General features: G+C 42.0%; 1 protein-coding gene across 1 annotated transcript in view; it reads left to right on the top strand.

Annotated features, from left to right (window-relative positions):
- Positions 1-27,692, top strand: part of RLF (RLF zinc finger) — a 60,556-nt gene that overhangs the window by 20,594 nt on the left and 12,270 nt on the right. Inside the window, 3 exon segments of the mRNA XM_039564643.1 lie at positions 1,985-2,117; positions 18,613-18,815; positions 24,666-24,802. Coding sequence (XP_039420577.1) covers positions 1,985-2,117; positions 18,613-18,815; positions 24,666-24,802 — 473 coding nt within the window.

Genomic DNA, 27,692 nt, shown 5'->3' with positions numbered 1-27,692 from the left:
AGAGGTTCATACACATAATTTTCTGTTGTAGAGACTGACAGACTGTCCAGAGAACAAAATGGATCTGTATAAACTTGCTGCTGGACATAGAGTTCAGTGGTGCTCTAGTACTTGAGTTTATTACATACAATACACAAATATGCTATGGGGTACTTGGAGCAGACACATGTAATCAGGGAGTGAGGAGAGAAGAACCCTGTGTTGACTATGATTCACTTTAATTTGGGATTTATTAAGTACCGTATCTGATAGGATGGTTTCATAGATAATCCAGAGGAGTCCTTCAAGAAACTTGAGAGAGTTGTGGATCAATGTAAATGAACCCTTCACTGTAAGAATGTAGTTTTCCTGTCATGAGTCTTTTACTGTGAATAAAACCTCACTCCTTAGTGGGGAGATGCTTTGCCCAAGAGTTAAAATTCAAGTTCTCTTGTGCAGAGATTTGTGCAGTACAGTTTGCTGCGGTATTAGAAAGGAAATAGACTATTGTGTCAAAATAGTGAAGATGGTCTGAAATGACATCTGATATTGGATATTGCACATCAGTATCTGGTTTATTAAAAGACATCTAATCGTTAAATGCAAAGATGCTCTTTCTTGTGAATGGTTAATGGAAAAATGTTGGTCATTTTCATAGCAGATTCCCTTGGCTGTAGAAGGTAACTCACAGACTTAAACATGTCTTGTGTGTTGCACTGTGGAAAGTGGTTCATTGGTGTCTTTCGATAGCCCATGATACAAAGTTCTTTGGTTATGCTCATGGAGCACTAGCTCCATTTAATTCTGATAATTCAGAACACAGAATTGATTCCAGTATATCTGAAGGATACAACAGAGGCTATCAAAAGTAAGCCTGAGGTTAAAGATTTTTAACAAATATGAACAGCTTGAAACTTAGCTCACTGGAACTAGGGGGCATTGCCCCGTATTGAACTTCAGATCTGCTGTGAGAAGCATTTTTACTGAAGGTGTAGCCACAAATTGCTTACAGTTAGTTGGCTTTATTTGTCAGTGTTAGGAAATTCTGAAAGGTGATATTTTAGTTCTTTGAGTTCAAGTCATCCTACATCTGTTTTCCTACTAGGGACATGAAATGCCTGGAATTTGTTTGAAGCTGCTTTCTCTTCTGTGTTAGACTCTAGATTCTTCCCATGTGTAATGTCTTTTTTTAATTCCTCCTTTAGTCCTCAGATTTCCAGAATTCAAAGTGGTAGGGCCCTGATCACTCTGAGCAGTGTGCTGTGTATAGAGGTTTCGTGAGTGAACTTCACCTGGAGGCCTGCTGATTGTGGAGAGTCTCTGGATGAGGCTTCACAGCAACAAATCTGTTAGGATCAGAAACCCCTGGATCTTAGAGTAAATGCACTGGACATAGATTAGTTTCTAAGAAAATAGCATCTTCATATCCAGTAGAAGGATGTTTTCATCTTAATGATGAAATCTCCCATGGCATTCTCCAACTAGTGACTGATGTCTTTCATGATTCTCAAAGTGAATTGACCGGCTCATCTTTAGTGTTAATACTAAATGTACAATTTTAGACTCTTACCATTTTGTTACTTATTTTGAAAACTACTTTGTCTTCCTAGTTCTTCAATAGCATTATATGCTTTGATACAAAATCATCCTTTGTCTTTTATACAATTCTTGGTTTTTGTTTTTTTTTTTTTTTTTTTTTATATACACACGTACATGGAGAAATGTAAAAATTGCAGAAGAGTTACAACTGCAGAATAAGCTTTTGGATTTAAGCCATTTCGGTCAACTCAGTAATCTGAAATGGGAAAGTTTTGCTGTAGGATTAGAGAAGTGAAAGTACATGGAACTACTAAAATCCCAATGAAAACTTGTCAAAGCAGTAATGACTGAGAGGAATAGTGTGAAAGTATTAGAATATAGTGAAATATTAGGATAGATAATATAAAATTACATTGGCTTTATTTTTAGCTAAGACTTTTAATGACTTTTTTTTTACATTTTATAGGATTCACATGATGCTTTACTGGAATTTGGGAATAACAACCTCCAAATATTGGTGGATATCACAAGGGAAGGGGTATGGAAAAATCCAGTTCTTCTTAAAGTTCTATCCCAGCAACCAGTAGAAACTGAGGAAGGTAAGAGCGTGTTTTTAGAGATGATGTGTGGTTGTTCAGAAATTACTTGGTGCAGTTTTGGTGAGTAAGCAGTGATTTGAAGTCAGAAAAGAGTTGCATTTTAAATTGTACTGTGCAGTAGTATTCATATATTGGTAAATAATAATTATTATGAAACTGTCTCACTGGCATTTTGAATAATACCACCAATGCATCTCTGCTTGGGCTGTACTATCCATCAATTTGAATATTTTGAAACTCCATTTAAGAATTATTTCTTTTTTCATCATAAAAATATAGAAATTTTTCTTCCTGAGGTGGTTTGTTTCTCATAACTGTGCTTTTAAATGTTTTCCTGAATGCTTTACAGGGAGGAATTGAGTATGTCCACACTTTTCAGAGGCTTAAAAGATTCATGTGGGACGGCAGTGTGGAGTATTATTAACTCTAGGCTGGGAAGCACTTTGTGTTTAGACTATGGAAATAAGATCTTGAATCAGAAACTTTTGGGAGGTGAGGAGAAGAAGGTGCTAGTGTCACTTTATGTAATATAGTCTTTCTAATGTCTTCTGTTAAATTCTTCCTTTACTCTGAATTTTTTTCCCATTTGTGCTACCATTAAGTGCTTGTAGGTATTTTATGTCTTTCATTAACAGTGCACTAGACTGCAGTTTACCTCTGGTAGTCTAAAGTTAAAAATAATATAGAAGGAAAGAAGAGTTTAAAATATTGTCTTAAAAATTAAAGGAGAACAAAAAGATACTGGAATTCCATCCACGGAACTGAATGGCATTAACAGCCTCCATAGGCAGGAGGATATGGCAGGCTGGAATTGGGTGCACTTACAAACCCAGTAAACATTTGAACTGTTGTTGTGGTTTAAACTCAGCTGGAAACATTAAGCCCCATTCACCTCCCTTTTCCCCGATCCCTCTGGTGAGAGGGAGACAAAGGCAGAGTTGAAATAAGAACTTGAAAACAGCAATGAGATAAGAAAATGAACAGTGACAACAACAATACCAATAACAACAGTTTATAAAAGAAGGTGATTACATGCAAAAATGCTCTCTAAGAAACTCAGCAGGACCAAAGACCACACCACTGCACCTCTCAAGACAATTAAAAAGGCAGTGTCAGCACACCTTATGTCTTTTCCCCAAGCCCCGGACAATGAAAAAAGAAACAATGGTGGACAAATTATCCTCACTCATATTCCTTTCCCAAGCCTGAGACAATGAAAACAGTGATGGACAAACCTGTCTGGCAGGACTGGAGCCATCCCACCATTCCATTTCCTTTCTTCCCTTGGAAGAAAGGAACAAGAGTGGTGGCGGTTCCTCTGCACGTTCCCTTGTTCCTCCCCCCAAAGCCATGCCCCCTTCTTCCCAGAAGTGAGAATCCTTTACTTTTGCACCCCAGTGATGAAGTGGGAGTAATAGAATAATAGCCTAGGCTCATATGGTTCCAGGCTCTGCCCACCTCTCATCCTTGGCCAAAGAAACTAAGACAACTGCAAACAGCATTTAATCCCATCTCCAGCAGATCTTGAAAAGAATTGCATTCTGTACTAACATCTTGCCTTGGAGTTTTTCATTGGCAGTGGTGGTAGGCCATCCAGTTGAACAGTTACTGCTCTAAGTGTATTTCTGCTTAAAAGGACTTCCATTTCAAAATTGGCCCATATTCCTGGAAACTTCCATCTGTTGAAGAGTTCCTTACTTGAAAAGTTGTGTACCAGGAAGGGTTAAGGGTTAGCTGGCTTTGCAAACTCCTTTACATGCGGCAGGCCAAGAGCTGTTCTGTAGGACTGGAGTGAATTCCAGTAGGATTGATGTCCTTATATGCATCTGTGTGGACTCCATTATAGATTAATTTGCTTCTTACCCATGTGGCTCATTTTAGCAGCGCCTATATTATTGATTGCTGCTATGCATTTTTGTTTCAGCGTGGAATGACCTTTGATATAGGTCAGACTGCTTGTTGACTTCATCAGGAATAGGACAGAATAGTTTAAGTGCTTTGGCTTTAAATTTTGTTTGAAGTTTTTGCTGACAAACTGATTGTTTGACACATCTCTGACTGTGCTGAATTGGGCAGTATGTAGGTGTCCATTTCTGAGATCACTTGGCAACCTGAAACTATTGATTTCTTAGAGGTCATTATTTTGTACATATTTGTCTATTTAGCTAGATCTGAATAGATGCTCAGAAGAGTTGTCCTCATCCTCATTGGATGCAAGCAAAGGCAACAGGATACCTTTACCCACTGCTGGTTGTTCAGGGTGGCAGTGGTCAGGTCAACAAGAAGGGCACCAGGGTAATTAAAAGGAACTTCAAGGGTCTGGCTCAGTTGGTTGATGGGGCAGGAGTGCAGGTGGTGTTCTGTGGATACAATATTGCTGCTAGCAAGAATCTTTCTTGCTTCTTTCCAGTCCCGTGAGATACTTTTCTCTCTCAGAAGATATTAGCAGAGTTCTATAAACTATGAACACCTGCGACCTTGCAGAGCTTTGTTTATGGTACAGTAGAAAAAAATTTTGACAATGGATGTTTTAGGATTTTAGCCAATCGCCCCAGGGGGTGGCTGATCCTTTGTCCAATTAGACTATGAAGAAAAGAGTCTATAAAAGAGTTTGTAAAATAATTAAATAAATTAATCTTGCTGCACAATTCCTGCCTGCTGGATCTCTCTTCTCCTCCCTGCCACTGCGGGATATTGTAATAGTGTTCTGCTTGGTTTCTTTAGTAGCAGAGATGAATTATGAAAGCAACAGGAGAACCCATGTTATCAATGAATGGCTTAAGGGCTGGTGCCATCAGCAGAATTTTGGGTGTTTTGATCATGGGGCAAGTTTTATGCCACCTGGCCTGCTAGAATCGGATGAGTTCCATCTATATAACAAGGGCAAAAGGATTCTAGTCCATGAGTTGGCAGGGCTGACTGAGAGGGCTTTAAACTAAGTTTGAAGGGAGAACAGGATGAAACCAGGCTCTCCAGAGATGAGCCCAAGTGTGGTAAGCCAGAGTCAGGGTTGAATCAGCAGCACTGCTAAAGTGCATGTACACTAATGCATGCAGCATGGGTTTTGGAGGTTAGGATAATCTTCTTTCAGGTAATTTTCTCCTATTTGTTGCCTAAGAGATGGTAATGAGGATACTTACGAGAGACAAAAGAAGTGGCTAAGGTGAGGGGAAGGGTGCAGCTGGCTACAGTCTCTTAGCTCAGGGGCTTTCTCTTGGGAAGTGTGGAGATACCATGAGATTTTGGCTGAGAGGTGAGGGACTGGGCTCAGCTCTTAGCTTTCTCTTGCTCTCGGAACTGGAGGAGACAGCGCTGTTGCTGCCGGGGAGAATTTGCTGCCACCGTGGAGTTTTGTCCTTTACTACTTCTTCCTTACTGTGGGTGAGGCTTTGCTCCTAAGAGCAGCTGTTGAACTGGGACCTTATTAACACCCGATCTCACTGGAAAGGACCCTCACCATCTGCTCAGGTGCTTCAGGGGAAAACCCGGGACCCTGACACCCTCCCCAGCCCTCCAAGGGAGCATCTCCCGGCTTTTTGCAGGAGCCCGGCTGCCGCTGTCCAGCCTCGCTGTTTTCTGCTGCTACTTCAGGGTTTTTGTGTCTGCCGGATCCCCTCTGGCTCCTGCTATGGCCACGGAGTTTCTGCTACATTTTGTTTGCCACCCTGGGGTCCGCTTGCCTCTGCCATTCCAGCCTGCTGCTCCGAAATCCCTGCTACAGCCCATCTCACCATCCGGAGGGGCACTGGGACCAGCTGCCCCTGTGGGTTTGCAAAGGAAGCCTCTTTTTCATCTCTTCTGCCAGCTCACCTGCCATTACTGCATGGAGAGAGATGACCAAGCTCGCGCCACAGCGCCCCCTGCAGCCGCGGGGGAGCCATCACACCTGCCCAACCTGGCCGGGAGCGAACAGCGCCCCTGCCGGCTGTGACCGTAACTACACCGAAGGGAAAAGTGCTTGACTGCTGAGAGAAGGTTGCTACTGGGTGTCTGTTTCTGTTTGTTGTTGCTGCTGTTGTTGCTTGTTTGCCTTGTTATACATATATATACACACACACATACACACTACTAAAACATTTCATTCCTTTTCCCATATCTTTGCCTGAAGGCCCCATAATTTCAAGGTTATAATAGTTTGGAGGGAAGGGGGTCATATTTTCCATTCCAGGGGAGGTTACTGCCTTCCTTGGCAGACACCTGTCCTTTAAACCAGGACAATGGGTAACAAACAAAAGGAGCTGGAAGCCATGGTACAGAAGGAGAGCTTTGATGTAGTTGCCATCATGGAAATGTGGTGAGATGACTTGCATGACAGGAGCGCTGCAATGGTTGGCTACAAGCTCCTCAGAAGAGACAGGGGAGGGAGAAGAGGTGGAGAGGTGGCCCTGTATATTAGGGAGGCTCTTGACAGTAAGATCAAGTGCCTATGGGAAGAGTCAGGGAAGGCCAACAAGGCTGACGTCCTGGTGGGAGTCTAGTCTGTTATAGACCAGCCAGCCAGGATGAAGAGGTAGATTTATTGTTCTACAAGCAGCTGGAGGATGTTTCAAGATCACCAGCCCCTGTTCTTGTATGAGACTTTAGCCTGCCAGATATCTGCTGGGAACTCAACACAGCAGAGCAGAGGCAGTTTAGGAGGTTCTTAGAGTGTGTGGAGGATAGCTCCTTATCAGAGCTGGTGAGCAAGCCTGCTAGGGATGGAGTTCCACTAGATCTGCTGTTTACAGAGAAGAGCTGGTGGGAGATGTTGTGGTTGGAGGCCGTTTGGGGTACAGTGACCATGAAATAAGAGTTCTCAATATTTGGTGAAATGAGGACGGGCATTAACAAAACTTCTGCTCTGGACTTCTGGAGGGTGGACTTTGGCCTGTTTGAGAGACTGATTCAGAGAGTACCTTGGGAAACAACCCTTAAAAAACAAGGGGTCCAGGAAGGATGGACATCCTTCAGGAAAGAAATCTTGAAGGTGCAGGAGCAGACTGTATCCCTATATGCCAAAAGATGAGCTAGTGGGGAAGACAACTGACCTGAATGGGCAAGGAGCTTTTGAAGGAACTAAGGGGAAAAAGAGGGTGTATCACCTTTGGAAAGAGAGGCAGATAATTCAGGAAATGTTTAAGGATGTTGCTAGGTCATGTAGGAAGAAAATTAGACAGGCAAAAGCCCAATTAGAATTTAATCTGGCTACTTCTGTGAAGGATAATAAAAAATGTTTTTATACATATGTTAATGGCACAAGGAGGGGCAAGGACAACCTCCATTCTTTATTGGATGCGGGGGGAATATAGTAACTAAAGATGAGGAAAAGGCTGAGGTACTTAACTCCTTCTTTCCCTCAGTTTTCAACAGAAAGACAGAAAGACAGGTCGTTCTCAGGACAGCTGGTCTCCTGAACTGGTAGATGGGGATGGGGAGCAGAATAGCCCCTCCCTGTAATCCAGAAAAAGCAATTAGAGACCTGCTGAGCCACTTAGATGCTCACAAGTCTGTGGGACCAGGTGGGATCCATCCTGAGGTGATGAGGGAGCTGTCAGAAGAGCTCACCCAGCTGCTCTCCATCATTTATCATCAGTCCTGGCTCACTGGGAAGGTCCCAGGTGCCTGTAAGCTGGCTGATGTGACACCCATTCACAAGAACGGCCAGAAGGAGGATCCAGGAACCTCCAGGCCTGTCAGCCTGTTCCGGTTTGGCCAAATTTAGAAATATATCCTCTGAGAGAAGGCAGGTCACAACCACCCCTCCCCCACCAGGTTCGGGAGTAAATAAATTTTCCTCAAAGGAAAGTGAAAGAGATAAAAACTATTTATTTAACAAACACACAGGAAAAAGATAATTATGTTAAATAATAAAACCTCTCAATCTGCTGAGAGAAACCTGGGAAAATTTCAGAGTCCTTCTGCAGATCTCTCTCTCCCCCTCCTTGGAGTTGGGATGAGGAGGTGGGCCCACCTCCAGGGCCAAGGCCTCGGTGGAAAGTCCTCCCAATGTATTATGATGTTGAAACAGTCCAGCAGAGAGAAAAGGAAGAAAAACCAAAGTCCCAGGAAAACAAAAGTTCAACTTTCTGAAGGAAAAGGAGCTGAGGAAAAAAAAAATTGCCAAAAGCCAACTGGAAAGAAAAGCAAGCTGGGTGCTTCCCTTCCCTCTTGCTCTCCTGCCACAGCTGAAAAAAAAAGTTGCTATCTCTGTGTGACCTTGAACAAGCTGCAAACTGCTTTGAAAAAGTTTTGCTCAGTTTTTCCTTCCCCCTCTCAGGCTCGGCTTAAAGGCATAGAAAGGCACAAAAATTAATTTCTGGGCATAGGGCAGCGATATGAGATACACATCATAAAGTCACCCCAAGACACAGCCTGACCTCAGTGCCTGGCAAGGTTATGGAACAGAGCATCCTGAGTATGATCACATGGACAGGCGATACAGGACACCCAGGGGATCAGACCCAGCCAGCATGGGTCTAGGAGGGGCAGGTCCTGCCTGAGTGACCTGATCTCCTTTTATGGCCAGGTGACCTGCTTGGTTGATGCAGGGAAGGCTGTGGATGTTGCCTACGTGGGCTTCAGCAAGGCCTTTGACACCGTCTCCCATAGCATACTCCTGGAAAAGCTGTCAGCCCACAGCTTGGGCGGGTGTTCTTTGAGTTAGGAACTGACTGGACAGCGGGGCTCAGAGAATGCTGATGAATGGTGCTCCAGCCAGTCACTAGCAGTGTCCCCTAGGGGTCAGTGTTGGGCCCAGTCCTGTTAAATAGCTTTGTTGATGATCTGGATGAGGAGATTGAGTCCACCATCTGCAAATTTGCAGATGACACCAAGCTGCATGTGAGCGTCAATCTGTTGGAGGGTAGGAGAGCTCTGCAGAGGGATCTGGACAGGTTGGATCGATATGCTGAATCCAGCAATATGAGGTTTAGTGAGTCCAAGTGCTGGGTCCTACACTTTGGCCACAAAACCCCCCTGCAGCACTGCAGGCTAGGGACAGAGTGGCTGGACAGCGGCCAGGCAGAAAGGGACCTGGGGGCACTGGTTGACAGCTGACTGAACATGAGCCAGCAGTGGGTCCATGTGGACAAGAAAACCAGTGGCATCTTGGTCTGTATCAGAAATAATGTGGCTAGCAGTACTAGGATAGTGCTTCTGGCACTGTACTTGGCAGTGGTTGGGCTGCACCTTGAGTATTGTGTCCAGTTCTGGGCCCCCCACGAAGGGGATCCTTTAGGAACGATGTCGTGATGTTCAAACATGTCCAGAGAAGGGCAGCAAGGCTAGTGAAGGAGGAGCGGCTGAGGGAGCTGGGGTTGTTTAGCCTGGAAAAAAGGAGGCTCGGGGGAGACCTGATCACACTCTACACCTCCCTGAAAGGAGGTTGTAGTCAGGTAGGGGTCAACCTCCTCTCCCAGGCAACCACTGGGAGGCCATGAGGACAGAGTCTTAAGCTGCACGTGGGGAAGTTTGGGCTGGACATTGGGAAAAAATTCTTTGCAGAAGGAGTGATTGGGCACTGGGGTGGTCTGCCCAGGGAGGTGGTGGAGTCACTGTCCCTGGAGGTGTTTAAAAACAGACTGGATGTGATGCTCAGTGCCATGGTTTAGTTGATAAGGTAGTGTTAGGTCATAGGTTGGACTTGATGATCTAAAAGGTCTTTTCCAACACAGTTGATTCTGTGACATTCATTGGAGCTCTTCTGCACAGGTGCATTTTCAGGTAGTCTGGAATAGTCCACAGGCATCCCTAAAAAGTCTGAATGTGATTCCGGAATCCTGTATTAGACAAATCTGGAAAAAGCACATTTCTCAAGTGAAGTGTTAGACATTTTAAGTAAAGGGAACTTCTGAGAAGTTGAATATCTGCTTAAAATGTTGCTTCTACCGTGTGTCTTGCATTTGTGGCAATCTCAGCAAGCTTAGTTTGGTTTTTTGCTTGCTTTCAGGGTATCAAAGAGCAGATAAACTGAGAAAAGTGTCATCCTTGTGGCCTGTGGACACACAGCATAGCTGCTTAGACATAGCTAGATGATCTTTCTGAGCTGAGTGTGTCTTCTTAGCACCGAAGCAGGATGGTTTACATATTGCTTGAGTGTTTTCAACTAACAGTGCAGGGAACAGTAAATACTAGCAGAGCTCAGTGTGGTATCAGACATGTAGAAAGACAAGGAGAGCACTATGTGAGAGTGCTGTCCTGTTCTGCTCTACTCCTTTGGCTTGCAGCAAGTACTGTGAAAGTGGTAGATAGTAGTAGCATTATTAGTAGTGGAAATGGGAAAATAGGGAGATGGGGAATTGTAGATGCTGAAGAGGCTAGCGGAAAAATTTTCCACCTTTTACAGTCTCTTGTGAAAATCTCCATTCTCCTGCAAACTAGCTGAGAGACAGTTTGCTATTTTGTAAACTATTTGCAGGTGCAGGGTGTTGTGAGAATGCAGTGGATATTGTTTTGGTTCACTGAAGAAAATATTTTGAAATAGGCATTGTAGCATTCAGCCAATCACTCTGGGAGGTGTATGGTCAAGCACCCAATAATGCCATTTATCCTGGACTTGAATTCTGTGTCGTTCTTCGCACTGTCCCTGCAGACAACAGTGGCAGGGAATCACAATATTTAATAGCTATACATACTATAAAGTAATGCTTCAGTAGTTAAATAATTTAGTGCCATTACATTACGTGGGATGGAAGGGGTTTTATTTGGTGTTTTTTGGTTTTGTTAGCCTTTTGGAAGACTAAGAGTATAGTGAAGAGGTATTGAAGATTTGCAGCGAGTTGTAGGAAAGAACATAAGACTGTGAAAGACAACAAAGTGCATAAAGTTCAGTCTCCTGTAGCTGTTGCCAGCTATCCAATAACATTTCAAAGAAGTCAAAATAATGCATATTGTTATGCAGCAGAAGAGAAGCAGTCCTGTGAGGAGCAGGGAGTTGGGCTCGTAATCCTTATGGGTCCCTTGTACCTCAAGATACTGTATGATTCTAAGTAGATTGAGGCCATAGGTAAAATTTTCTTTTTTCTCAGAAGGCAAGATTTATGTGCCAGACTTGTTACCCTATGCTCTGGTACAAGGCAAAATGAAAACTTAAAGAAATCCTGCTCTCTATGCCATTATGGTATATTACGGCATGGAAAATATTTTGACTCCTAGATTGTGCTGATAATGTAACTGGTTTATCTTATTGACATCATCAGACAAATGTGATTTAGTGACTATAGAAGTTACTGCTGACATACGAACTGATCCATGAAGCTGTATTATACCATGGGTTATGATTAGTAAAATCTTGGTTTTATTTTACTTCCTTTTCTTTGTTCAGTCCTGTCTTTTCTCTATGCCAGGCAGTCAAATGCTGCTGTGATTTTATTTCTCTTGCAGAAACTCCGTCTGAGCAGCTGGAATTAGTCTCTTGGCCTCATATAGGACATGGTTGGAGCTGGTATTAAGCAACTATCTCTAGATGTCTACTAAATCAACTTAATCCTTTTTTACCTTCAGAATCATATGAAGTAAAAGCTAGTTTCTGTAGTAGATTGTAAGTCACTGATGAGTTACGAGGTTTGTCTTCCTTCTTTCACTTGTGTCACTTCTTTGATCTGTATGATGTTCTGTGCTAGTAGTAGGCTCCATTTGATACAAATAGGAGGAATCAAAATGTACTTCCTGCAGGTCCCAGAAGGGATGGTAGTTCTGCTGTTAGGCGTGGGAGTAGGGACTGTGGAAGGAGCTCCAGTGCAATGGATTTTCAGTTGCCTTAGTCAAACTGCCATTTTATCCTACAATACAACAGCAGCTTCACAGAGTGTCTTTTTTCAGTTGTCTGAAGCTTAGTTTCTTTGAATAGTTTGTATTTCACGCTTTTTGGGTTTTTGTGATGAGTACCTGAAAAGCATTCCTACTTTTTGCTGCCGTGAGTCACTGGTAAGCCAGATGTGAGAGTTGCTCAGTTTGCCTAGCTGTCACCGAAATGGCGAGAAAAACAAAAAACCCTCCCAACAACATTTTTAATGTTAGAGAGTCAAGGCATTACTTTATTCTCTGGCCAGGATGTACCACAGAAATCATCTCATCCACACATAGCCCGGGTGTGCAGAGAGAATTATTCCATGACACATGACCTTTACTAGATTTTTCAGATCTCTTACACAGTCAAAACTCATAGAAGCTAATTGGGTCAGTGTTCATTGGTCTCAAGTTGTATAGTTCTCAGTATTTGGTCTCCTATTGGATCTGGATTTCTTCGCTTCTGATGTTAATTAGATCTTCATTCCTTGATTTTCTTATCCCTCTTTTCCAGAGGAGATGTCTCCAATTCTGCCAGAGGCAGAGTCTGGAGTAGATGTTCCGTAGATGGCTGCTGATGTTCTGTTGATGTTCTTTAGATGGCCTTATCTTGTTGGAGCTACTCCCATTTCCAGTCTGTGGAAATGCTAAGCCCATCAGGCCTCACCTAGAGAAAGAGTGCCCTGGAAAGAAGCTTCAGTTTCCTTCCCCTGGGGCAAAGATATATATGGCTAAAGTCATATATAAAAAATTTTTAAACTAATATGTTTTCCAACATAGCTGGAGCTGTTTTGTGAACTGGTAGTTCCCGTTAATGATCATCAGATGCTTACTTGAGTGAACAATCCTGAAGGTGTGTCAGGTTCCTGCCTTTCTTGTTTACAGTTCTTAATGGTTTTTTTGTTTGTTTTTTGTTTTTTTTTTAATGCACTGGCCTGGAAAAGGAACTGACATCGAATATAAATATGATTTACCAAATTTGTTCCAGCAAAAGTTTCATAGCAGCTTGGGTTCTGTCTGCTGCTTCTATAGCTTTTATAAATTGCACTGCTGTGTGCTAGGTTGATGGTTCCTGATTTTTACTGTCAGCTGGCTGAGGATGGTTGTTTGGGGCATTAATATTTGCTTGAGGAAAGGGCCATTAAAAAAAATAATTTCAACTTAGGCCTTTTAGGTGACTAGATGATACCAGCATCCTGACGTGACCATAATTGATGCTGTTCAGCAGTTATGACATCCCACATAGTTCTGTGCCTCAGGCACAGGCCTCAGGCAGCTAGCTTTAATACTCTGATTCCAAGACTTTCCCCCCTCCGCCCTTTGTCTTAACAAACATATCCTGAAACAAGGAGATTGGGGTGAGCTTGTTGCTGAGTGCAACAGATGAATACCAACAACTTAGTATGTCTGTCGGGATGAGAGTTGGTTTATAGGAAAGCTGGGATAACTGTCCAACACACTGCTGTTGTATAGTATACAGACCTCAGTGTCAGTTGTACATACTTAACATTTGTTAGTGCGCTTCAGCACATTGTCCTATTGTCCTGTTCCACAGGGATTTTCTGCAGAAATGCTCACCCAAGATGCTGTTTCTCTTGAATGTTTATCATAGTGACCACAGTCTTCTCATGCTCTAGTGCCACCCATGCTTTATAAAGGTTGTATTCACAATATTCTGGTGTAACTTAAATTATCTTTTACTGCAAGTGTTTTGGGTGAGGGGGGAGTCTCTTATCCTTACTTTTTGGTCCTGGCTTAAGAAAGCTCCTAAGATATGTGTAGAGTTTGAAACTGCACTGCCCTTTTCGCTAAAGGGTTTGGAAGAGGGAAGGGTTGCAGGGTATCAGCACTGATTTTTATAGCAAGCTGTTTTAGTCTTGAGATGTTTCATAGAACACTGTGACAGAACACATAACAGCAGGAGATCTAGGAAGAAAAGGAACAAGAAAGTCTGTTCATGGACATGTATGGAAATGTAACAGATTTAGGATTGAGTACAAAATTAGGTTCTCTGAGGGAAAACAGCTCTTCTCAGTTTGATGTCTGTTCCTCAGGTTTTGTTCCTTTTTCAGGAAAAGAGGAAACTTTCCACTTTAGAATAAAGCTAAGTGCTAAGACAGATGTCTGACTAGTGACTAATTTCTGAATGTTGCTCCTACCATAATCACTTACATCTGCATGACAGAGGAGCTCAGTTTGTCATTTGCCTCCTTTGCAGAGTTCACTACACACTCCCTCAGGTATGAAGGAATTGGCCCGAGGGCACAGACCTGCCACCCTTGGGGAGCATGTGCTTACTGAGTACTCTGAAAGACTGCAGCAAGTTGAGACTCTTGTGCATACTGGCAGAGAGTCAACCTTCATCGAAGTTTCTCTCATTTGTGCTGGAAGATAAAAGTGTAACTGTTAAACTGAAAGTGTTTAATTTGGCTGAGTGTAGGTACTCTTAAAATATTTCCCATGTCTTAACTAGCTGACTGACATGTCAGTAAAACTTCATTTAAGGAGTTGCCATGTGCATGTCTAGCTATGTAATCAAGAAGAATCTAAATAATTCTTAGAGGAGGTAAAAAGAGTATTTTATTCCTCTTATGGACCTGAAAAAAAAAAAAGTATTCTGTGAGCCAAGAGGTATAGAAAGAGGCACTTACAGAATTGCTTTGAATTGCTTGTGGGCACTAAACCCCATTCCTTCTAGGACCATGAAAAGCAGTTTTCCACTTGGAGAGGTGACTGATCTGATACTGGGTAAGCCAGCTTTCTGGGAGTTTTCCCTTAGTAGTGGTCTCCTGGCCATTGTGTTGTGGTAGCAGTCTCTTACATCAAATACCTATATTGAAGCACTGTTAGCTTTCCTTGATAACTATTCAAGCACAGTGTCATACAGATGCAATTTTTAAGGAAGAGAGGAGGCTTATTTCCTAGCAACTGGAGATGTTACTGCAGGCTGCCTCTTGGTCAGGCAGTTCTTTTTGCTTTAACCATTGAAGTTCCTTTAATGTGAAGTGTCACTGGGTCAAGAGTTTAATGCTCAGAGATTTTTCCTATGAAAAACAGAAACCATTACCATAGACTTAAATCTTAAAATGATTCTCTAATGGACCACTGAGCTGACTCCTGTAGAATACAAGTAAGTTTCACTACAGGCACGTGGTAGGTACCTGATGCCTGTGTCCCGAATGAGTGTGCTTGAGATCACTCAAAAAATCTCAATCACTCTGCAGCCTGGAAAGGAGTGTGGGAGGGGGAATACACCACCACAGCCTGAAATGAATTTTCTGTTCAGGTGCACATTGTGAGTTTTCTGCCAACTAGTGTAGCGTCTGTTAGAACACACTGTTCTATTTGGGCAATTATTTAAGTGCAGAAAGCATGAAAACTTTCTTGTTCTGTGTTATATGCAATCCTCTCTTTCAGAAATTTATATACCATTGGTTTGCTAACTATCCATCTTGCATAGTAATAATAAGATGCTAATATAGTGGAAGAGCCATTGAATAGAAATATTTTCATTAAGTTGTTAGTCTAAAGCAAGCATTCTTTTTTGACTAAGCCAGAGTCATTTGCAGGCACCAAAGTTAACTGACTGACTACAGTTTCTGCAGAACACCATTCTAGTATGTGTTCTATCAGAATGTCTCATGCATTTCCATGGTTTTTTTTTACATTTCATCAGCCAGTTTGTTCCTTGGTTCATATGCATTACTACATGTAGTATAAGAATGTGTTGAATAGTCTCTCTTAATTTGCAAGAGTCTTTTGAATGATACACAGATCTGGAGACTTTTATCAAGGCTTTTTGTAGATGTTTATGTTAAGCTGGAAATAGCACCACAGCTGTTCTGAAGCACGATTTCATCATTGGTTGGTTTTGCATGGCCTGGTTCTTGGTAGTGGGGGGGCCATGGAGGTGGCTTCTGTGAGAAGCTCCTAGAAGTTTCCACCATGTCTGGCAGAGCCATTCCCTGATGGCTCTGAAGATGGACATGCCTCTGGCTAAGCCTGGGCCAATTAGACATGGTGGTAATGTCTCTGTGATAACATATTTAAGAAGAAAATCAAAACACAGTGGGGGTAATTTGAATTCCAGCTAGAGAAGATGAGGAGATGAGAACATGTGAGGGAAACAACATGGAAACACCAAGATCAGTGGAAAAGGAGGGGGGAGGAGGTGCTCCAGGTGCCAGAGCCAAGATTCCTCTGCAGGCCGTGGTGATGACCATGGTAAAGCAGGTTGTCTACCTGCAGCCCATGGGGATCCACGGGGAATGCAGAGATCCATCCACAGCCCAATGGGGGAGGTCCTCACGCTGAAGTGGGTGGATATCTGTGTGAGGCAGTGATCCAGTGGGAGACCCAGTGGAGAGAGGGGGCCCCTGCTTTCAAGCTGGAGCAGCCTGCCCTTGGAGGACTGCACCCCGTGAAAGAGTGACCCATGCCACAGCAGTTTTGGGGGGGCTGTTTGCCCATTGGAGGGGCTCACACTGCAGCAGTTTTGACAGGACTGCTGCTCATGAGATTGGAACCATGCTGGAGAAATTCGCGGAGAACTGTCTCCCATGGGAGGGACCCCACGGCACAGCAGGGGAAGGACTCCTCTCCCTGAGCAGTGGAAGAAAAACCTTGGGTGACAAACTGACCAAAACTCCCATGCTCTGTTTCCCTGTGCTATTGGTGGGAAGGGGGGAGGGATTGGGAGAAGAAAAGGTGTTTCTAAGGGCTTATTTTACTTCTCATTATCCTCCTCTGATTTTGTTAATAATAAATTGCTCTGTACCTCTAAGTTGAGCCTGTTTTGCCCTTGGAGTGTTTTCTCCTTGTTTTTCGTGGCGCTAACTCATGAAGCCTTCATTATATTTTTCTCTCCTCTGCCCAGCTGTAGCAGGGGAAGGATGGGTGAGCAACTTTCATGGGTGCCTGGCATTTGGCCAGTGTCAAACCACGACAACCAGCCAAGGCAAAGCACATGTACTTTATCAAAGCTTTTGATGCTGTCTCTCACAGCATCCCTGGATTAAATGTCCAGGAGACAGCTTGATAAATCCATTGTATGTTGGATGAGAAGTGAGCTGAAAGGTCAGGTGCAAAGGGTTATTGTAAATGAGATTATGTTAGGCTGGTGACCAGTAGTCACTGGTAGGGTTTCTTTAGTGTCTTCATAAATTATCTTGGTCCAGAAGTTGAATGTACATGAAATAAATTTGCTGATGATACAATGTTAGGAGGATCTGTGATCTCCTTTGAGAGCAGAGGCCTTATAGAGAGATCCAGATAGACCAGAGAGCTGGGCAGTCGCCAACCATATGAAATTTAACAAGAGTAAGTAATGAATTCTCTACCTGGGACACGGTAATCCTGCTTATATGGACAAACTAGGAGATGGGAAGCAGCCCTGTGGAAAGAGATCTGGAGGGTTTGGGTTGATGGCAACTTGAATATGAGTAAGCAGTACGCCCTGGCAGCCACAGGGGCCAACTGTGTCCTGGGGTGCATCAGGCACAGCATCACCAGCCAGTTGAGGGGGCGGTGACTACCCAGCTCTTCTCTGTGCTGAGGTAGCTTCACCTCGAGTCCTGTTTTGAGTTGAGGAGTTTTGAGTGCTTCAGTACAGGAAGGACATCAGACTACTAGATTGTGACCAAGGTGGGGAGAGGCCTTGAGGAGCAGCTGAGGTTGCTTGGCCTGTTGAGCCTGGAGAAGAGAATGCTGAAGGGTGATTGCATCACAGTCTCCACCTTCCTCAAGAAGGCTATGAGGAGGAGGTGCTGATCTCCTCTCTCTGGTGACCAGCAGCAAGACAGGAGTCTTGGAATGAAGCTGTGTCAGGGTAACCACAGGTTAGACATTAGGAAAACGTTCTTCACCCCAAGGGTGGTTGGATACTGGAACAAACTCCCCAAAAAAGTGGTCACAGCACCAAACCTGCCAGAGTTCAGGGAGCATTTGGCCAATGCTCTTAGTCATGCAGTTTAATTTGAAGTAGTCCTTTGAGGAGAGGAGCAGGACTTGCCGGTGCCTTCCAACTGGATTCTGTTTCTATGATAAACACCTGGGAAGAGAATTAAACTAAATCTGTGAGGTATTTAATCCAAATAAGTAAATTTTGCTAGCTATTTACAAAAGTAATCTGAAGTGGGATTTTTACTATTGAATTAGTTCATCAAGTCTCATAATGATTACTTGTATCTGCTTGTTTAAGAGCGTAAGCCTAGCATGTCTTAAACACAATTCTTCAAAAGTACCACAAAGATAATATTTTCACCCTCAACTTCATTTTACGTATTTTGGCATTACATGGGGTTTTAACAGCTTGGGTGGAAAACTTTCCAGTTGAAAAGCATATAATGATTGCCTTGAAATGTTTTTTGATTTTTGGAATATAAAGCTACAGTTAAAAGGTGATGATTCTGAACTTTAGTTAAACTACTGGTGTCTGTCTGGTGTGATCAGTATCCTTTAGCCATTGCTGTGGCGTACATCTTAATGGTGCTATCTTTTGCGGGGGACATGGTGGGGGTGGCTGTGTCATCTGTTTTCTGTAGCCCAGCATTCTCTTCCTACAGAGTTTGGGAGAAGACAGTCCATTGCTGTCACTTGCAATCATGCCTAGAGTTTCCTAGGAACAGTGACTGTACACAAATTTGTAAATAAGTGTGAATTCAGTGAGACAATTTCATTTAAGTGTCGCCTGTAAACTGGTCTATTCTCAAAGGATTTTTTCTTTTCCTAGCTAATAAATTGATTACACGAGAAGGGCCTTCCTTTCTGCAGATGCGAATAAAACACCTGATGAAGTCAAACTGCATCCCCCAAGCCACTTTCTTGTCGAAATTGTGTGCAGATTCTCCAGAAATTGCAAACGTTTCATCTTTTCGCCAAGCCTACATCACATGTGTGTGTTCAATGCTGCCTAATGAAGACTCCATTAAGGAGGTTAGTAACCGATAGTCCCTTTTTAATATATATCTATATTTATGAAGCATTTTAGAATTTATTTATGTAATACTAAGAACTGAAGCTGAAGAGTGAAACTGTTGCAGAGTTCCAAAAGAGGAATGATGTATTGCAGACTGCAATGGAAAAGAACTTTTGTGTGAACTGCTGCTGTGGATAAGTATGTATGTATGCTTGATTAGATGTGTTTGAAAGATTAAAAATTATAACTTTAGTTCCATTAGTAAGCAAAATACAATTGGAAAACTGTCTTTTCTGACTCCAGCACTGGTACCAGAGCAATTACTTCTCATGTAGTCGTCCTGACCTAAGAAAAGTTTTAAGAAAAAGAAATCATGAAACAAACAAAACACATTTTAGAGTTGTTCTTCCTGAACTCTAAACTTGTTTTTGGCAGTCTTCCTGTTACAGTAACAACCATAGCAATGATTTGTGTTCACACATAACTGCTGTAGCACAGCTGACTCTTGCCTCTATTGCCTCCTGATGTCACACACCTGTTATGGGATCAGTCTCACTTGTATGTATTTGGTATAGTTTTAAGTGTGAGACTTGGACATTTTGAATAAGCCTCAGTGAAACCAGGGGAAGCTTGAGATACAAAAAAAAAAAAAAAAGCAACTCTCATCATGTCTGCACTTCCTGCATGAGTGGCAGAGTGATCTTGTTGTACATGTAAACTATTTTAAAAACCGTTCCTTAAAATACTTCTTGTGAAAAATAAATATTTGCATAGGTGATTCTTCAGTCTGCACTTTGAGCCAGATTCCCCTCAGAGTGCTGTAGGAGCAGAGAATGTATTTAACAGCTCACTGCAGACATGATCCGTGCATTGAAAACTTTGGAGTTGATGGTAGCTTAGAGCATGTTCTCTGATTGGATTGGCTGCTAATGAGGAATGCTAGAGAAATCACATTAAATTCTGTTCCATTTTCTGTTTAATTTGAGGGTTGAGAAGTGTAGCTGTAGCTGTTTTACCTTGATACTCAAAACAGTCTTTTCTTGCCAGTCAAGTATAAAAGCTGGAACACTGATAAATTGAATCAAGTTAATTGCTGAATTAAACTTTTTATGGGGAAATGAAGCCACAAAGCATCAAAGCAGTGTCTTAAAGCGGTACAGTTTATTGACTTAACTGGAGCTGTAGCCAAAACTGTGAAAAGTATAAAGTCAGTGGTGTTCCAGTGCCAGAAAATTAACTTTAATAGCTGGCAGTATGAAGATTTGCATGGCATGTTTCTTTGCATGCTTGGTCTCAGGTGTTGTATAGTTGGCACCCTTACAGAATTGCTGAAGTCTGAGACTTCTAAAACACTTTCATTTACACCTTTGTTTTAAGAGGCAAGGAATGTGTTGTATCATCATGTTACCTATTATCTTCCTCAGGTAGAAGGTTGTCAGGTGTAATGAGAAGTGGGAAAAAGGGATGGGAAAAGGTGAAAAATGAAAAAATAAGAGTTCAAAGAATGGCAGCTGTTGGGGAATGATAGATAGCAATAACCAAAACCCCACCAGGGGCAAGAGGGAATAAACTGTAATAAAAGGAGCAAAAGTTAAGTGAAATTTGAAGTTCAGAGTAGGATGGGGTAGGTAGAGGAACAGGGCTTCACTAAGAAAGTAAATATTACAGAAAGCTTGAATAGGAATGAAGATAGTTTGGGGAGGATTGAAGAGAAAGAATTTGTTTTGGAAGATTAGACAATGTGTGGTCATCCCTTTCCAAGAATTGGATGTGGTTGGGCTAAGGCAGGTGTGGAAGTTAAATTGCTGAGCTCCTACAAATTAAACGACTTCTATTTATATCTATAAGCAAGAGCATATATATACACACACAAGTGTATCTACATATCTGTATGTGCGTACATCTGTAGAGGTATGTAAATACATGTATATGTATGTCTGTGTATAACATACGTCTATGTGGGTGTGTGTATATATTACATACTGCATATGAAGTTGTTCCCTGCCTTTCTGGTGCTTCCTGGTACCTTGAATTGATTCTGAGGCACACATGTAACAAGAAATATAACTCTAGAATTGTTTGTTCACTGCTGCTCTGTGTGAATGTAGAAAGTAGAATTAAGGATCATGTCAGACTTCCAATGTTTGGCTTGAATTTGCCAATTTATTGAACCAATTAAAATGCTAATTCAAGCAGTTCTCTTACATAGTGATTTACTATTGCAAAAGCATGAAGCCCCAAATTTTCTATGGTCTATGATGGTTTTCTCTGCAAGACTAGTGCCAGCCACATGTAACAATAAAAAAGGATTTTGAAATGCAACAACCAGTTAAAATTAAAGCCATATTGAGAGTTTGAATTGTAACTGGTCATTTCTGTCGAATGTTAGTGTGAGTGTTTGCTGGAACACAGAGGAGCTTCCTTATATTGTCAAAGTAGGTTTTGTTTAATTTGGAATTCCTTTGGGAAAGACTGATCCAAAGTCAGCGAGTAAAGCTCTTCAGGGAGTCAATTTAAGCAAATGCCCCTTATCCCATTCATAAAAAATTCAGTTGTGAAACAAGCAGTCATCTTTTGGAGGCCTTCTCCAAATAAAGAGTATCGACATGGTGTCCTACTAAAAAATGGTAGAAGCCTTAGGTTAGTGGTAGGAAATTTTTATGATGACATAAAAAATAAAATATCACTGTAATGCCACAACTTTTCCTTCAAACTAAGGTAACGTAGAAAACAAAGACAAGTTAAATCTTACATGGTTGTATGTTCTTTGGAATAACTTTGAGGAATAAACTGGCATGCTTGTTAATAGAACATGGGGGGGATGGCATCATTTTTCAACAATTCTGATTTAAAACATCTTAGCAGTGTTCATTCTGTAGTCTTCCAGCTTTCAATGAGTTGTTGTTCTAGTTGGGTTTATAACAGAATAACAGTGGTCAGCATTTCAGGTTTAGTAGACTTCAATAAATGTCTGGTTTGTCACTTAAGTGACTGACTGGATATGTTGGATGATTGCAAGATGTGCATTTGGACTTCTTGTCTTAAATATTAAAAAAAAATCTCACAAGCAATCTCCCAGCAAAAAAGATCTCACAAACAAAAAGCAAAAACCCCAGGAGCTGAAATGAGATGGATTATCATTGACCAAGATTGAGGTAAATGGGACTTGAAACCACTTGCCTTGTTGCTTACTCAGTAGTTAATGTCCTGAATGCAAGTGACTTTGTCCAAAAAGAATCAAATTTCTATGGGGGGAGAATGGCTCTGATGTACTGTGTAGCTGTAGGTTTCTCCAAGTGCCAGGCTGTGTTTGTGCTGGAGCTGGTGGTGTGCCTGCTGGTCCAGTGCACAACAGAAGTTCTGGGTCTTGTTACAGCCTAAGTCTGATTGAGGAATAACTGATGACTGTTAAGAATACGGGATGTATAATTCTGTAGCCTCAGAAACCCTAGTAAATAGGTTTTAATTTTGTAGTTTTTAAAACAGTAGTAGTGGTGTTCAGTGATTGTTGTTTTAATGGAACTGGTGATGAGCGTGGTCTCTGTCAAGTAATGTCTGGCCGAGTAGCTCACAGGTAGCCTGCCACGTTGCCTTCAGATCTGTGAAGGAAACTTGTCCCATACTTACATGCACTGACAATATTTGCGTTTCTAAAACCCAAGACTTGAAAGATCAGAATTCTATCACACTGCTGCAGGCAGCCTCTGCAGTATTTAAGAATATTTGCTGTAGTATTGAGGAGATGGCAGTGTATAATTGTGGAAATTATCAAACACAGAAGTTTGTGTCACTTAGCTTTAAATTTAAATTTTAGCTTTTTAAATTTGCCTTCTAAAATATACTGATTGAAATTGTTATCTGTGAAGAATAGGAATAGCTGAGTGAAGAGAGACTTGTGAGAAGGCTGGAGTTGCCCAGCTGTCAGACTTAGACTTCCCACCCAAGCTGCAAGGCCTGTGTGGCTGTAGGTACCAAAGGTTGATGACAGCGTAAGAAAGGTGCTGCTGGCAAGGAATGTTGGGGGGAGATGGTGTGCAGCACTGTCCTGTTACTTACAAGAGCCCCTTTCTCTCCTGGGCAGTGATCAACATCTTCACAATTCTGTCATGTGGCTATTGGTATGGGCTTGCTTCTCAACCCTCCCCTGCCTGCTGGAGGTGACGCTTGATTTACAGATACTGTATGGGCTTACAATCTTTGACATGCAAGGATCAATGATGTCTGTTCTCTTAGACAGCAAAGCATTGTCTCTTAAATAATTTTCTGAGGTTTCTCTCTTGCCGGGGGTGAGTTAGTGATAACTTCCCCCCTTCACCCCCCCCCCCCCCCCCCCAAAATCTGCTGTATTTTACTTTAATACATGCAAAACTGACATATCTGCAAGCCCTTGCATTTTGTGAATTGCTCTAGAAATGTCTGCTGCAGGAGGTCAGTTCTGGGTCTCAAGCTGAACACCAAAAGTCAGTGGACCCTAGAAAATGTTGACATTGCTCAATGAACTCCAGTGTCAAGCCTGAATGGGAAACTGGGTTAATATCCCTGCTTCTGCTCTTCCTGCTGAATGAGATGTCTGCAAAAATCAGTTTAACTTCCTGTTATTTGTTCTCTGTCATTGTCTTTTGTGATGAACAAGAAGTTTGAAATGTTTATGATATCAACAGCTGTTCAAAGTACATATTGCTAGAACACAGTCTGTTCTGTGAAGTGGAATAGATCCAGTGGAAAAATGTGTTAAAACCTAGTGTTGTCTTAATAGTAAAAGCTCTTCATAATTGCTGTTTGTGGCTTATATCCAAGCTGAGACCCTGGTTTGATACACGGATATGTACTACCTTAAATAGATGCTCCAGAACTTCTTTGGGATTCTTTTCCTTGCCCTGGTTTAACCCTAGCTAAACCCAGGCCCCTTGTAGCTGCTCACTCAGTTCCCCTACCAGCAGTACCAGGGACTGAAGTGGAAGGGTACAAGTGAGAAAACTTGTAGGTAGAGGTAGAAACAGTGTAATAGGTGAAGCAAAAGCCACGCACACAAGCAAAGCAAAACCAGGAATTAATTCACTGCTACCCATGAGCAGGCATCTCCAGGAGAGCAAGGCACAATCATGCATAACGGAGACTTGGGAAGACAAATGCCATCTCTCTCAATGCCCTTCCCTTCCTCCTTCTTCCTGTCACTGTATAAAATGAGCATGATGTCATGGTCTGGAATATCCCTTTGGTCGGCTGGGGTCACCTCTCCTGGCTGTTTCTCCTTCCAACTTCCTGTGCACTCCCAGCTTCCTTGGCTCTGTTTAAGCGCTGCTCAGCAATAGCAAAAACATCTCTGTATTACCAACCCTGTGTGCAGCAGAAATCCCAAATGCAGCCCCATATCAGCCACTAGGAAGAAGATTAACTCTACCCCAGCTAAAATCAGCACACTACTCCAAACACTTTTGTTTCTAACATCATGTTTTGAAATGTGGTTGGTCAGAATCAGTGCCTAGGGATGAAGAGAACAAGAGGCCAGCTTTTTCAGAACTCTTGATCTTTTTGGACCTTGGTTCTAATTTTCAAAAGCAACACAAGAATCCTGTAAGTGCAGAGAGACAGAATGGGAAGCTCTAGACAGATGGTTGCCTGCATGCAAGTATTTAGCTAAGCTGCCAAAAATGGAAGGTTGTCCCAAAGAAAACTAATATTGAGAAGGGATCAGAACTTAACAGGTGAACTGCTCATACTGTTTTGTAGCTGAAAGGTGTGGCATGGTATGGGAGACGTTTTGTTTGTGCATTTGTTAGGCTTTGATACAGTAAATGTGCATTTCTTTAGTAAACATACTGAGAATAAAGTTAGCCTTTTCTTTTTAATTTTCTTTTTCTTTAAAGATTGCAAAGGTGGATTGCAAAGAAGTACTGGACATCATATGTAATCTGGAATCTGAGGGACAAGAAAACACTGCATTTATTCTTTGTACAACGTATCTTACTCATCAGCTTCAAACAGCAAATGTGTATTGCTCTTGGTAAGTATAAGTATTGCTGCTTCTGCTAACGGTTCCTTGCTGCCTAGAATTGAGCTAATATAGTACAAAAATATATAGAAAAGGTGGATTTATCCTTTACTTGAGAAGTGCATCAGACTGAAGCACTTTCTAGATAATTACTTATTTTGTCACAAGTTGCTATGCTAATAGGGCAGTTAGACAAAAGTAATGTTTAAACAATTTACAAGTGAAACAGCACTCACATTATTGGCATGAACACTAATACTTCTGTGGGGTAGTAGATCTATCAGTGGTGGGTCAGTGCTCTCAGGCTTGATATTAAACCCCTAGCTTTGTGCTTCCACAAAGTGTATGTTGTCAGTCTGTTCCTCCCTTGGGAATACTTGGCCCCATGAAAGTCTGGTGCATTTTTTTCACCCATTCCACAGCGATGTCAGTACTAGGAATGAGCAGAGGCAACAGCCTGTAACAACTTCTCCCCACTTTCCCCCCAAGAGCCTTTTTATATTTTTATAATTTCTGTAACTCCAAGAATTGTAGTACTAGATTTTGGCCTGATTGTGACAGTAAAACTCTGCCCCCTTAACTGGCTGGAGATACAGAATCTTCTGCACCTCTGTTTCAGCAGTGGTAAACTTGTAGAGCCAAAGCAGAGGAGCTGGTTTCTGTCCTTCAGAAAATGGGTTTGTAGTTTTGGCTTTCAAGGCATGGCTAAATATGTAGTTTTCTCCCATTTAAATCCCCGTCTGGATAAACATGGGGATTACGTGGCCAGACATTTCGAGAATATATTGGGAATTTGGATTTGGTTAGCTATGGCATTGTTCATTTACTCCATAATTTAAAGCCATTTAAAAAAGTTTCTACAGCACTTCAGTGTCTGCAGGATGATTGACAGTTCAGTCTAGTCCAGTCATCCTGTACAAAAAGGCCAGAAATGTCTTTTTGAGCAAAGCATACCTTGTAGAAAGAAATTAACCTTTTGGAAGACTCAGGAGAGTTCACCACACTTGAAGTTCTAGAGGATGTTTTTCACTATAGAATTTTGTCATTAGAGATTAGAGTAGAATTGTGTCCAAAGAGGTACAAGGCTAGAGTCACCCCCATGTTCTCTTTTCAAAGACAGAAACAAACAACAACTAACATTCTTCTAGGGTAAGTTATATTACTTGCTTTTGTCCAAGAAGATATTCCATTCTAAGAGCTGTATCCCTAGGGTGCAAACGAAGAGGGTCGGACTTTGTGTTGTCAGACTGTTGGGACTGGGGAACAGGCTTGAGGATGTAGCACCTATTGTTACAGAATAACATTTCTTTTTTGTGACAACAAATGTGGGTAGATTTTTTCGCTTGCAGTATGAAGTCTGAACTGAAACTCTTTAGCATTGGGATGCAATTTTCAGGTCCTGTAGCTCTAACTCAGATGTGTAGATTACTCAGCTCCGTGTCAGTCTGACTCCCAGATGAGGCCTACCTGAGGCTAATGCTACCCGAAACATCGTGCAACTGTAACATGCAACTTGCACATCAGCTTTAAACTTGGCTAGCCTAGGTGACAGGCAGTGAAGGCTTGAAAATAAAAATGGTAGTGCAGTCCAGCACATAAGTATGTCCCTACTTACAGAAGGTTAGCAGGTTTGTGTCACATCATTATGTCTACATTGTTTTCAGTCGTTCTGAGGAAAGGTGCTGGGTCAAACTGTGCTGCCCTGTCCATGCATAGCACGCCCCCTCTGCTGCCATCCTGACAGACTTCTCAAGTTCCAGCTACCTTTCCTGGGGATGAGATGGGAGAATGAAGTCTTCTGTCTAATTGTAATGCTGACATTGTATAGATGTATAAATTGAAGTTCTAGTACTGTACCTAGCAGTCCTTGTACAACAGCATTGGACAGAGCCAATGCCATCTGGACCAACTGAAGAGCAAAGCTTCCAGGATGCTGGAGCACAGATGGAAGAAGTTCACCTTCTGATGGACTCCTGTACTGTGAAACTGGTGTAATACTTCTTGACCATCAGACTGCTTTCTCACTCTGAGACTATAAATCTATTTTAAAATAAGTCAGGATGCCTTGCTGTTGGGGCAATGTTCAATGGAGTGGCCTTTTTGCTGACCTCCACCTGTGTTCCTGGGGGCAGATGTAGATCCAACATTTATTTAGCCACAAAGTTGATGAATTCAAGTGGCTGATATGACATAAAACTTTTAATTTGGAGGATTGCTTTTGTCAGATCAGCCAGCTTGACTGATATTCCATGATATTTCATGTTACAGATGTAGTGGGCATGCATTATGGCTAACAAAAATGAGGAGCTCTGCTCCATACAAACTATGGCACTCACTGTAGGGCTGATTTTGAGCAGTACTCTGGAAAAGAGATAAGGTAATATTCTCTGCACTGGTAAACTAAGCTCCATCGAAAGCATGACAAATGCCAGAGCAGGCTGGAAAGACAGGAAATGTGAAGATGGACTCACTGCAGTATGGATATTTAGTATCATCCTGCAGCTAAAGCTAATGTAGAGGAATGGCATGCTAGCAGATGCTTGCAAGCCATTCTATAGGCTTAAATACAACATAAATATACACTTAAAATAATGAGTTAAGTTGAATACATAAACTGAGACATTCTTCTTTCTGTGACCAGCTGCTGGTTTTAAAGGGGCAGAAATTGCTTAATTCACTTTTGTCTTCATTTAAGACAATTTAAAGGGTGGACACTCCAAAATTAATTACCTGCCCTTTTGTTTTTAACCACTTCCTCTTTCACCAATAAGGACAGATGAATGCAAGAAGATAAAAGTGAAATAATAACAGTTTACTTAAAAAAGGAAACATCAACAAATACAAAATAACAGTAAATAACAAAATGACACTAATAATCACTAGATACAAAGTTGCTGAATCC

This window comes from Corvus cornix, chromosome 23 (genome assembly GCF_000738735.6).
Source record: "Corvus cornix cornix isolate S_Up_H32 chromosome 23, ASM73873v5, whole genome shotgun sequence".
Lineage (NCBI taxonomy): Eukaryota > Metazoa > Chordata > Aves > Passeriformes > Corvidae > Corvus > Corvus cornix.
The sequence above is the reverse complement of the archived record's forward strand: the minus strand, read 5'-3'. Positions and strand labels throughout refer to the sequence as shown.